The sequence below is a fragment of the Lytechinus pictus genome, chromosome 4, assembly GCF_037042905.1.
Source record: "Lytechinus pictus isolate F3 Inbred chromosome 4, Lp3.0, whole genome shotgun sequence".
NCBI classification, from domain to species: domain Eukaryota; kingdom Metazoa; phylum Echinodermata; class Echinoidea; order Temnopleuroida; family Toxopneustidae; genus Lytechinus; species Lytechinus pictus.
In genome coordinates, this window is record NC_087248.1 from 13140105 (window position 1) to 13153878 (window position 13774).

The 13774-nt window shown below is 34.9% G+C and overlaps 1 protein-coding gene across 2 annotated transcripts; it reads left to right on the top strand.

Moving 5' to 3' along the window:
- Nucleotides 1-542: 542 nt before the first annotated feature.
- On the top strand, nucleotides 543-8648 carry LOC135153960 (tubulin alpha-8 chain-like). Of its 2 annotated transcripts, none has more exons than XM_064098932.1 (4): nucleotides 543-633; nucleotides 5798-5925; nucleotides 6485-6728; nucleotides 7322-8648. In XM_064098932.1, the coding sequence occupies exons 2-4, from the start codon at nucleotides 5908-5910 to the stop codon at nucleotides 8446-8448; spliced, it is 1389 nt and encodes a 462-aa protein (XP_063955002.1). In that variant the 5' UTR covers nucleotides 543-633; nucleotides 5798-5907; the 3' UTR covers nucleotides 8449-8648. The 2 variants fall into 2 exon arrangements, with proteins under 2 accessions (XP_063955002.1, XP_063955001.1); XM_064098931.1 differs by lacking the exon at nucleotides 543-633 and adding an exon at nucleotides 4675-4761.
- The last annotated feature ends 5126 nt before the right edge of the window (nucleotides 8649-13774 follow it).

Consider the following 13774-nt stretch of genomic DNA (forward strand, 5'->3'; position numbering starts at 1 on the left):
TGAAGAATGTAATGATGGTGAGATAGAAGAAGAATGAATAAAAAAAGGAGAAAGAATGGGGGTGAGAAGTATCGGGAAACTGATAAAATGGAAAAAAGACGAAATATGGAGAAAAAAAAAGAAAGAAAAAGGAAAGGGAAGACAGACAAAGAAGGAGAAGAAAACAATAAAAAAAAAACTAAAAGAAGAAGAAAAGATAAGAAGGAAACCCGTTGACCATGTTTTCATTTTGGAGGAATGAACGTAGACTTGAAAGATGTAGATCTCTTATAATACATCAAATATTATATAAAAATTAAGCTTGTTTTAAATATTTGTGCCTGTTTGTATGCTGATATTCATTGACTAGACACCGACAATTGTAATAAACGATGTTTTACATGTAAAAACGAAAATGAATAGTCGTAAAGGAAAATGAATGAAATACAATGGAACTGAAACACGTGCTCCTGTTCTCATAGGTTAAGTGTTAAAATCCATATAGTTTCCACACTCCTTAAATAATTGAACCTCATCAGACACTATGAAATTTATGATATGGGTGCGTCCCTTACAACGGTGAAGTCTCAGTATTAACTGGTAATAATTTTCCCGAGAGGAGATAATTTCAGGATATCTTACTGCTGGAAAATGGTGAGTTTCAAATTTTTTTATTACATACTTTTTGGATGATTATTGATTTCATCCTCAAATTAGTTGCTTTTCATGACAATACAGCCTCTTATTTGCAAGACCGGGTTGCAAGAAAATAAATCATGATTCGATAAGATTCGAAGTGATCATGACAACTATTTCTCAGTAGTTCTGTAACTATTTTTCAAAATAAATTTTATATCGCTGAAAATGTCGTTTTCTTTTATATTGTGTATAGGCCTACCGAGAATATGTGTTGTTCATATTTATGCAGGGGCGGCGGAGCGAATTTGAATGTGAGGGGGTGGGGGCACAGGGAAAAAGGGCACCACCTTAATACTAAGAAAACAATTAACTTATTTTCAGTGGCGTAATGAGCCAAAAATTTTGAGGCGGCTAGATATGTCTTATCACGTTAAATTTATAAGAAGTTGCGAGCGAGCAAACATTTTGACATTTTTATAACGAAAATCCAATTTAGTGATAGATTTTTGACATAATCTTCAGAAAAGAATAAATTTTACCCATCTCTCTTTCTTTTTCGTTCCTTTCTCTTTTTTTCTTGGTCATGAAAAATGGCGGGGGGGGGGGGGGACAAGAGCCCCCAAGCCCCCCCCCCATCTGTACGCCACTGCTTATTTACCCCACTTACGTGACTCGTGAAACTTAAGGCACGTATGATTTTCCTTCATAAGTATTTATTTATTTATTTATTTATTTATTTATTTTGTTTTATTTATTTTATACTGCAGGGTAGGCCTGTTCAGTTCTTAAAACTGCTTTACAAAGGCGCCCTGCAGTTTAAAATACATGTCAAGATAACTATGAACAACAACAACAAACAACATCAAAAATACAAAATACAAAATATCTAACATCAGAAACAATTAACACCAAAATATAGAGTGGGAAGTGACAATTTAAACATACATAGCATTGTAAATCAATGGAATATCATTTCGCTCTTTATCAATAGTAACATAAGAATTAAAATATTATTTAAAATATTATTTAATATAAAATATTATTTAAAATATTATTTAATATAAAATATTATTTAAAATATTATTTAATATAAAATATTATTTAAAATATTAATATTTATAATATTAAAATATTATTTAAAATATTATTTAAAATATTATTTTTCTTGTTCTAAAGGGGAACTCATTTCCACATAAAAAGGGTCTTTCTCGGGTAAAAATGGCACAGAACACGTTCGTAAGCTAAGGAGTACTTTTCTTGGGCAAAAAGGGTACTGATACGAGAAAGGGCGCATATGAGAAGGCAAAAGGGCACATATTAGAAGGCAAAAGGGCACTTGCTAACGGCATAAAACGGGTCATTCTCAGGTATGAAATAGGGCAAAGAACACGTCCGTGAGGGGCACTTTTCTTGGGTAAAAGGGGCACTGATTGGCGAGAAAGGGCATTTACAAGAAGGCAACGGGCACTTGCTCACACATACAACGGGTCCTTCTCAGGTAAAAGGGTCACAGAACACGTTCGTGAGGGGTACTGATACGAGAAAGGGCGGCTACTAGAAAGCAAAGGGAACTTGCTAAAGGCATAAAACGGATCCTTCTCAGGTGAAAGGGGCACAGAACACGTTCGTGAGGGGCATTCTTCTTGGGTAGAAAGGGGCACTGATTTGAGAAAGGACACTTACACGAAAGCAAAAGGACACTTTCCAACGGCATAAAACGGGTCATTCTCAGGTATGAAAGGGGCACAGAACACGTTCGTGAGGGGGCATTTTTCTTGCGTAAAAAGGTCACTTTTTCAGTGCTTCAAAATGTGGGGGGAGGGGGGGGGGCACTGTGCCCCCGACCTCCCAGGATCGCCGCCCCTGTATTCATGACAATGATACTAGATTATATTAAACCACGTCGTGTTTGTGACGTCACTGAGTGGTCATTTTCATTACTTCCACGTGATGGGGACAATATTCGGCGAAAATTAACGAGCAGATTGCTTTTTTTATTTTTTGCAGTGTTTAAATTCTTCATTCACTAATCAAAACCAAAACAATTTCCCATGCTGAAGCAGCATAAGCGATAAGAAGACTTGCGATTCAGTCGCGAGTACAGAGGCAAAAAAAATGAGGGGGTTAAGCATGATGTATAGAGCAATACCACTTTATGTATAACAGAAGCTATTTTTGTGATAGATTTTGATAAAACAATAGCGTATTTACCCCCTTTTCATTTCTTTCTGTATTCTCATCTTTTCTAGGTGGTAGAGCTTTTTTTGGGGAGCATGACCCCAAGGCCAAGCCCCTAATCTATATAGTTTCAAGCAAGTACAGCTAATACATGCACAAGTTACAAGCACAACCAACCAATTATTCACTTGTGAAACCAATTTTTCCAAGCGCTCTGCATTTTTTTGTCGGTAGAGTATCGAAATTTGCGTTATATGCTCTATGTATAGGCCTTTTTTTAATTCTCAAATAGACGTAAATTTCTATGTTCACAACAAGTTTTCAATCCTAAATTATGATAACTTAAATATAACATATCAAATCGATGAGAAAAGTATTTCAGAACCCCCTCACATACAACATCTCAAGTGTAAATCATGATATGGTATGCATGTATATTATAGAATTTAAGGATTTAAATGACAAGTCCACCGAAAAAAACTTTGGATTGAAAATAAAAATCAAACAATGATAGCACTTAAAATTTCATCAAACTCGAATTTTAAATCATATATATATGAAATTATTCTTTTTCCTTTAACATTTTATTTTGTTTCATTATCGTGAATATTTCTTCATTTTCCAACTTTATTCTACAGATTATAAACTTTCGATAAAATCAAATTAACTTTCATCATATATTATGACAATCAGATTACAATTCAACCATAGCCCCATTATGTAACTTATGTATTCGTATGAAAACTGTATTTAAAGGAATGAAACATATAGCAGTATGCCTACATTATGAAAAATGCATATTTTTTATACAGTACAAATACAAAGCTTGCTACTTTAGCCAAGCAATTGTGAGATCACTGAACGCATCGAACGCTTTGTTATTATTATCGATTTTGACCTTATATTATTGTGAAACTATTGTTTGCAACCACGCACAGCTGTTAAATAGGAATCGCGTATTATTGGGTTACGGGGAACCGTTTCATGAAAAGTTTATTCAGTGATTTTCACTCTGATTTTCTCTTAGCCAATCAGATGCAAGGATTTCAGTAGCTCGTATAACAACAGTGTGTAAAAATCACCGATTTGTTTTTTGAAATGCTCCCCATGCGTTGCGAAATGAAGTTGGACAAAAATGTAGGTTTTATTACAATAATTATTCGCTTTATACTCGAGTGCTGATGAATATATTATCCTGTAGTCCAGGTATTTCTGAATGATTGTCAGACATAATGACTTTGCGTATCTGCTGGGGGTGGAGTAATGTTTTAACATGGGTTCACGTTTCGTACAATATCAGATAATCAAATCACTAAAATAGCAGAGGGTTGGCGGCTCGGTAACGCCCTGGATGGAGGGGGGGGGGGTGCTTTACTCATAAATGTATATGGCCTATTTCAAAATTTTGTATTTGACGTAAGAAATAGTCCCATTTAGCTCAAATTAAAAAAAAATATTTAAAAAACGATTTATATCGAGAGACTGCATATCACATGTACATTTTTATACTTTTTAATTGTTGACATTATTACAAATTGATTGATTGAGACATTATAAGTATAAAATTCGCCGGATGACTTTTAAATCATTTGAAAAAAAGAAGGAATACAATTGCCTCCTCTTCCTGAAGAACGAATTGGACAAGCAATGAGGGGAAGGGGGTGGGGGTTGAGCCGAGGGGTAGTGGTGATGCACGACTTCATATGAGAGTCACTTGGTTATGTTCTTGAGGCATGTCATGATGCCCACCCCGCCCCCCTCCGATGTCTTAACACAGTGATATTTTTTTCTGTGACGCTAACGAACTTTGGGCAAATAACAAACTTTGCACTGAAATGTTTTATATAGGCATATGGTCGCATTTCACAAGTTGGATATACAAAAAGGGTGGCAGATGAATAATTTTCCACACGGTGCCATGGATAAATTGTTGCTACATCACAGCATCTTGACCAAATTTATTGAGTAAGTTCTCACTTTGAAGCTCTAGAATTATAGGATAAATATGTTGATATGAATTAGATCAATACAGTATCAGGAACAAAACCTATAGCATATTAAGTTCGAAGTAAAAGGGGTGCATGGCGGAGCCGGTGGATGCGGTGAATGATAGAATGTTAACTAAACTTGATTAACCACTTAATGTAATATGTAATATGACTGCCATCCTCATATTCTAGGCAGTTTAAAGGCAGGGAGGGAACAACTAAATGTTGTAAAAATTTGACAATTTTGAAAATATGCAGGAATAAAATCTATGTGTATGATTGTCAGCTCTGACCTGCAACCTAATCAATAGGTAAACTGGATAAATTTGGTTAATTATCTAATTTGTCATCTTATTTTTTGTACAAATGTTGTGTATAATTGCAACAAACATTTCTACCCATAATGTAGCCATTAGCATATAACAGTGACAGGTATTTTGAGGGAAAAGTGAAATTAAATATTGTTAATTAATTAGTGTAATTGATATGCATACAATAACAGATAATCATTCAATTTTTTTTTACAGATTTAATTAAAGATGTTACAAGATTAAAACTGCAAAATACTAGGGTGATCAAAAATTGCATTAATTTTTGACACCATTTTAGGTGCAGCAGGTTCAATATGAGAAACACACATTTCAAAATTCATATTACATTTACGTTTATGTAATAATTAGCTGTTAATTAGTCATTTTAAGAAAAATAAAGGTATTTGAGACTTATTCATTAATACCCATAACATATTTTTTTAAATCCCTTTTTTACAATTTTTACCCTGTTTTCGAAATTGGACCACCTTATGACATGCGACCATATATTACATAAAATCATATTTCAACTTCAACTGGAAAAATCAAAGTGCTTGATACAGCACTAGAACATGTTCCAATGTTCTTAAAATCAAGTCGCGTAACTTACAATTTTTCGAAAATCCCTCAGTCCTTTTCCACTTATTTCAGGCACTCAATGTGATTTTAATCATATTTTGTTATCACTCTTTCTTTTTACAGCATCATCCGTGAAAAACTCTGGATCTAAATATTCTAAACCTTTAAGATCTTGATAATAATTCAACCGTTATCAGAACCTGTTGTCGATTCGCCACTGAAACCCCCAAAAGATGGCGTCGAGAAAACAGGTTTGTGATAATATAACCCTCAACCCAAATAGTCATTGGTCCGACGATGACAATAAAATCTTTGTTAACATATCGGTAGGTCTTATAACATTTCAATGATTTCAGAGCATATTATATGTAGATAAATTATGAACATAATTAATGTAGAAGTATAGGACTTTCACAATGTGCGACCTCAATAGTGACATATGATTACACATAGGCTCCATTGGCAGGTAAATGATATTATTTTCATGCCATTGCATGCAGTAATAAAAAAATAAATAAAAAATAAACCCTTAATAAAGTGTAAAATGCAGTTCTAGAGTCGTGGATTCAATGACCGCGTGATCATGTGGTTTTCATGCTGAAGGGTCTCCTAAACAAAACTTATATTGTTTGTGAATAATATTCAAAGAATTTGAAATAGAACTATTCATCATAAGAATTTATGGATTTACCTTTCGCTCTGTTTCCTCTCTTGCAATATCCAGAAATAGAGTTTAGCATACAGAACCCTTTCTCACGTAGCTAGTTACATGACTAATGAGTAGTTTTATAAATGCATTGTATCTTTCAGAGAGAATGTATTTCAATACACATCGGGCAAGCAGGAGTTCAGATGGGCAACTCGTGCTGGGAACTTTACTGTATTGAGCATGGCATCCAGCCTGATGGTCGACTCATCGACAACAGTCGTACAACGGTGAATGACGACGAGACAGAGGGCGAGCCTCAACCTTTCACCACGTTCTTCAGTGAAACGGGATCTGGAAAGCATGTTCCAAGGGCGATATTTGTCGATCTTGAACCTACTGTTATAGGTAATAATTAAGATTTTAGACATTGTCGTTATAATATTATTTAACGTCATGTATCTTTATCATTATTATTGTCACCATCGTAACAACCTTCATTATAACCAGTGCTATCACCTATCACCATCTTCATTATCATCATCGACCTCATCATCATCCACAGGGTCTTCGTCATCATTTTCACTCGCCATCTTTCATACATGTAATCATAATTGCTCATTATACAAAAAATCATTGTCATCAACATCATGATCATCATCGTCTTGACCCTCATCATCATCATCACTTCCACCATCAACATCATCATCATCATCATCATCGTCATCACCACCATAACCATCATCGTCATCATCGTCATCCCAATTACCATCATCGCTAAAACTTTAAGGACACGAGTAAGGCCTACGCTCTTTGAGACCTGTCGTTGTATTGTTGTTAATGTTGCAAAGACTTTGTTAATTGTAAATGGAGAATTCCATACTTTACACAAATAAAAAAAAAATCATATGACAATGTGATCTTCATAAAAATCTTGCTGCTTCTCATTACAAGTCATAACCCCCCATATCCTGATGTTTCTTATTCTTCTGACATTGCAGACCAAATTCGCACCAGTACATACCGAGAGCTTTTCCGCCCGAAGCAGATGATCACCAGCAACGAGGACGCTGCTAACAACTACGCAAGAGGTCATTACTCGAACGGGAAAGACGTCATCGACAAAGTCATGGATCAAGTCAAACGATTGGCTGATAACTGTGAAGGTCTTCAGGGTTTCCTGTTGTTTCACAGCTTTGGAGGCGGGACAGGTTCGGGATTCACGTCCCTGCTGATGGAGCGACTGTCGGTGGACTATGGAAAGAAGACCAAGCTGGAATTCGCCATCTATCCCGCACCCCAGGTTTCGACGGCCGTCGTTGAGCCATACAACACCATTCTCACCACACATAGCACCCTTGAACATTCTGACTGTGCCTTTATTGTTGACAACGAAGCCATCTACGAAATTTGCCACAGAAACCTTGATGTAGAGCGTCCGACGTATACAAATCTAAATCGCTTGATCGGTCAGGTTGTGTCCTCCATAACTGCATCTTTGAGATTCGAAGGCGCCCTCAACGTTGATCTTACAGAGTTCCAAACAAACTTGGTGCCATATCCACGTATACACTTTCCCCTTTCAACTATTGCGCCAATTGTGTCGGAGGAAAAGTCCCATCATGAGAGATTTTCCGTTGCTGAAATCACAAATGCTTGTTTCGAGGCTGGAAACCAAATGGTGAAGTGTGATCCAAGGGATGGTAAGTATATGTCCTGTTGCCTGCTCTATCGCGGAGACATCGTCCCTAAAGACATTGCCGCAGCCATCAGCAAGATAAAGACGATGCGCACCATCCAGTTCGTTGACTGGTGCCCAACAGGTTTCAAAGTCGGCATCAACAGCACACCTCCTTCGGTCGTTCCCGGTGGGGATCTAGCCAAGGTCCAACGGGGTGTCTGTATGCTCAGCAACACCACTGCCATTGCCGCTGCCTGGGCACGTGTTAACCATAAATTCGACCTGATGTACGCCAAACGAGCCTTTGTCCATTGGTTCGTTGGTGAAGGCATGGAAGAAGGAGAGTTTTCGGAGTCCAGAGATGATCTGGCTGCGTTGGAGAAGGACTATGAAGAAGTAGGAATGGACTCAACTGTAGGGGATGATGAAGACTTTGATGCCTATTAATATCTTTCAAATCACTTTCTCCAATTCCTTACACTGTAGTAGTTCCATAAATATTTTGTAATGAGTTTGAGATTTTTGTAGATAGCTTGGTTTGTTTGTTCATTCATTTCACTGTTAGCATGCTTAGATTGATCTAGACATAAGAACATCAGTACTATATAGTAGGCCTAGAATGACTTTCAAATAGTGTTATGATATATAAAGGTTAGGACTTTATCCATTGGTTTGTCCATTGGCATCAGTAGATTTTAGAAGAACTTATTATATAGTTATATTTGGTACAAATATCACATTCCTAGATCCTGTACCCAGTGGTATTAATTAACGATATTTCTTACAGTAGTGAACTGGGAATTATGTTTACCTTATTAAATGATTCTCGACTGTATGGAAAATGTCTGCCCTTGACGGAAAATCCCCAAAGTTGTTATTTCCTTTTTAGTTGCAGATATATATATATATATAAACATGATGTCTCACATGCTTAATAATAATAATAATGATAATAATATTAATAATAATATTAATAATAATATTAATAATAATGATGATGATAATAATAATAATAATAATAACGTCATATTTTACACAGGGTAGCCACTTCTGTTCTGAAAACTGTTCTCCCGATGTCCCTGCTTAACATGATAATGTTATTCACGCTTTGAACTTTGTATTAACTACACATTTACCCACTCACAGGCTTATATTAATCATGACTTCGAAAAATATATATCCGTGACACTTGTAACGGATAGACATACAATCAAAGTCAAATTGTTTCACAATTTTTGCTTGTATTGTTTAGAATCATAAACGTAGTGCTGTTTATGATCATGACTTATTTCTTTACCAAACATTCATAATAACCTTGATCATATTAATAATAAAAGCAACTTGTTTTTTTTTTACTACAATTTTGATGGGATTTGATGGGATTGCTTAAAAGAGTTTATAAACCAACTATGTAAGTTTTTAGAATCAATTTTAAGGCAATTTGAAAACAAAAACACAATTTTTAAGATGATATTTGCTATGATGTCAATCTGTGACATTGGAAATGTCCGTCTGTGACTAAATCCATGTTTAAAACTGTCTTGCGGAGATCCGAGCTCAGATTACCATGATTTCTGTGTAGCATGGAGGCATACTGATTTGACTACTCGTCAAGATTCTATTTATTTAAAGTGTCAGGGATTCTAGAAAGAAATGTCAAACGATTATTGAGAAGTCAAGAAACCCATTTTCTGTCTTATTCACCCGTTACAGTGAATACTTAATATTTCATCGAAAGTTGGTCACCATGCCAAGTAAATTTATCTTAAGAGACTGTTTAAATGCCACTTTAATATGCATTGAAAGAATAGTAAATTTTCTTTTTGATCTTTGAGATAATATGAAAAATCCTTGCTTAGTGTGAATAAGTGCAGACTAATTCCAAAGACAAAGTACAATGCACATTGTTGGTTTTCAATGCCTGTTTTTGCTAGCATTAAATAGAAATGATTTATTACGACTGTATAGATAATAAGTACAATTGCACGAAAACGTGTCCGTGGCACGCTTAGGGTATCCTTTAAAATTAAACATTAAAAGATGCAACAAATCTCATAGCTATTTATGTAGGCCTTTTAACTTTCAAATTTTACAATTCTCCGCAATAAATTTTGAAACGAATTCATCGTCTTATACAAATAATTATGATGCTGCCCTCTATTTGAATTATAAGAGGTAACATGGATTTTTATTTATCTTGATGGTGGAAATAGCTATAAATTGGACAAAATAGAATACTTATGCAAATCTTGTTATTCATCAAACTCTCACTTATCTTTATCATAATTGAAAATATATTATGATACTTTAATCGTTTGTTACTAGAGATAGGCGTTATGGCCTATGGACGAACTCATCAATGGAGGGAAAAATGAAAAGGAAACAAAATGAATGAAGGGCAAGGAAATAATTAAAGAAAATAGAGAGAACAGAGGGAGAGAGGAAAACAGAAAGATGGAAGAAAGAGTAGGTTAAAAAACGGGTGGAAAAGAAACAAAGAAAGAAAGAGAAAAGGAGAAAATTTCTTCTATTCTTAAAAACGGAAAATTATTACATTAAATCATACATAATAATCAATAATTATTATTGAATCATAAATGTATGCATATTTTCAGTCGAAATATAGAAAACAATAAATTAAATAATTCTCCAATAAATTTACCCTTCAGCAACTAATAAAAGGCAACAACTCAAAATTCAGTTGCTTGTATCTTTTTCAAATGCAAGACACATTGATAAATGCAATCGTAGATCTATTTCTAAAAATATATTCATTATCTTATGCATGTATATTTTTAAAAATACATATTTTCAATATAAAACATTAGCAAATTAAGAGAGGAAGGTATGAACATATATTACATGAAACCAACCCCCCTAATACACACATTCCCCTCCACGCTATCACTTCACCCCCCCCCTTCATTTGAAACGAATTCATCGTCTTATACAAATAATTATGATGCTGCCCTCTATTTGAATTATAAGAGGTAACATGGATTTTTATTTATCTTGATGGTGGAAATAGCTATAAATTGGACAAAATAGAATACTTATGCAAATCTTGTTATTCATCAAACTCTCACTTATCTTTATCATAATTGAAAATATATTATGATACTTTAATCGTTTGTTACTAGAGATAGGCGTTATGGCCTATGGACGAACTCATCAATGGAGGGAAAAATGAAAAGGAAACAAAATGAATGAAGGGCAAGGAAATAATTAAAGAAAATAGAGAGAACAGAGGGAGAGAGGAAAACAGAAAGATGGAAGAAAGAGTAGGTTAAAAAACGGGTGGAAAAGAAACAAAGAAAGAAAGAGAAAAGGAGAAAATTTCTTCTATTCTTAAAAACGGAAAATTATTACATTAAATCATACATAATAATCAATAATTATTATTGAATCATAAATGTATGCATATTTTCAGTCGAAATATAGAAAACAATAAATTAAATAATTCTCCAATAAATTTACCCTTCAGCAACTAATAAAAGGCAACAACTCAAAATTCAGTTGCTTGTATCTTTTTCAAATGCAAGACACATTGATAAATGCAATCGTAGATCTATTTCTAAAAATATATTCATTATCTTATGCATGTATATTTTTAAAAATACATATTTTCAATATAAAACATTAGCAAATTAAGAGAGGAAGGTATGAACATATATTACATGAAACCAACCCCCCTAATACACACATTCCCCTCCACGCTATCACTTCACCCCCCCCCCCCCCTTCATTTGAAACGAATTCATCGTCTTATACAAATAATTATGATGCTGCCCTCTATTTGAATTATAAGAGGTAACATGGATTTTTATTTATCTTGATGGTGGAAAAGCGGCGCCTATTGTCTCGCTCTGCTATATGGAGGCGAGACAAAAATGAGCAAACAGGGATTAAATAGTCGAGATTTGTTCAATCAAAACTCAAATGCAGTGGTTAAGGGTGCGATGAGAATGAAAAAATGTGATCAAGATTATCGGGAGTAAAGATGCTATATGAAATGATCATAGGCCATTTTTATATATTCAATGAATATTGAAAGATAAAAAGAAATGATCACAGGCCACAATATAGACTTGTAAAACGTGAAAATGCAACAATGATAAATACGAAAAGTCAACATTTAAATAATCTTTGAGATTATATTGGGAGATGATACAACATTCCAAATTTTGAGCAAAAATTAATATCAGTCTTGATATTTGTTGTTGAACACCAATTTTTTGTACAAATAGGATATGACCCCCCCCCCCCTCCATTCACGATATTTTATTAGAAGGATGCTTTGAGTCGTTTATGATTTAAGTTATAATCATATTTAAAAGTCACTGGAATCACATATTCATAAATTGACTTATTATTACTAAACTCCCATGACGCAGAGGATATAACCTTTGCAAAAAAGCTGAACGTAGGGGTTTGTCATGGTCTAATTCTTGTAAGAATAGATTGAGCGCGGGAGCGGATCGACCGCGCGAGAAATTTCGCGTGTTAAGAAAGCAAAATCGGGCAAATTTAAGCACTTCGACAGCATTTAAAGACGAATCCACACATTAACGGTAGAATTAACCATTCGATGATTAATTTTTTCTCTCTTGAAATGTGGGGGGGGGGGGGTATATCCCCCACCCCGGATTTACGCCCTTGGCTCCTCACATTTAAATGATCATCAGGAATGTTTCTGTAATACCTCTGCGATAGCCATTCGTTAATTCGTCGTCATTGACATCGAGTTTGGCATCCGCGGAAGAGGCAGCGACAAAATAAATAAGCGCCAAGAAATAGAACATCAACCAAAGCTTAATCACACCGATGTTGAGATCCATTGTGCAGATATGCTCATTCCAGCTATCACTATCGTACTCCGATTTGAGTATCAAAATTACAATTGACCGTCGAGTCGCGAGTTCAGTATTTAATGGGCAAATTTGATTGCGGAATTATGTAAAAGGTGTGTGGGAATTTCGAGTGTAGTTTATTCGCTGGTTATTTTGAGGATAAACAATGTAGGAACTCAGATACTTGAATTTTATCTTGATAGACATAGACCTAGATGTCAATCCCAATATATTTCATACATGACTAGCACAGGGTCTATACCATGGATTCAGTTTTGGAACAATATTGGCTATAATTTCCCTTTCATAAACCTTTTGAAAAATATTGTTTTACACAGTCTAAATGAAAATCAGTCTGGTAACTGATGATTTGTGTAGACATAATACATTTTCATTTCAGATCCAAGTACAATTGTATTTGTTTCCATATAGCCCATCCCTTTTTGGTTGCTATGACTCAATCATGTTTGCTTATAATACACAAATGTTCGACGATCCCATATCGTCTAAATAAAAAATAAGTTATTAAGGGTTGTATTCCGAGCCTCCCTTACTTAAAAATATGAATAATTACACTCTAAAAAACGATGTGCTAATTTAGCTCTTGAAGAGTGTGTATAGTGACTGCACTTCGGAGTGCTGATTTGTCTAGTTTAGATTTGAACGGAAAAAAAATCAGCACTCCGAAGTGCAGTCACTATACCGCTCTTGAAGAGCTGAATTAGCTCTTCGTTTTTAGAGTGTAGAAATGTAACAAACCAAAATTGCTGCCATTGGAACGGGGATGGGGGGGGGGGGGGTTATAGACAATCCTTTCAATTGTTCCAAAACTAAATCCATAATAGGCCCTAAGCTAGCTTTGGCTGACAGTTATTGAACAGGTAAATCGTAGCTAGAACTATATGATCTCAAGAGAAACGATG

Coding starts and splice junctions, on each gene's coding strand:
- LOC135153960 (XM_064098932.1), top strand. Junction 6,729..7,321: donor TCTTGAACCTACTGTTATAG/GTAATAATTAAG, acceptor CTGACATTGCAG/ACCAAATTCGCACCAGTACA.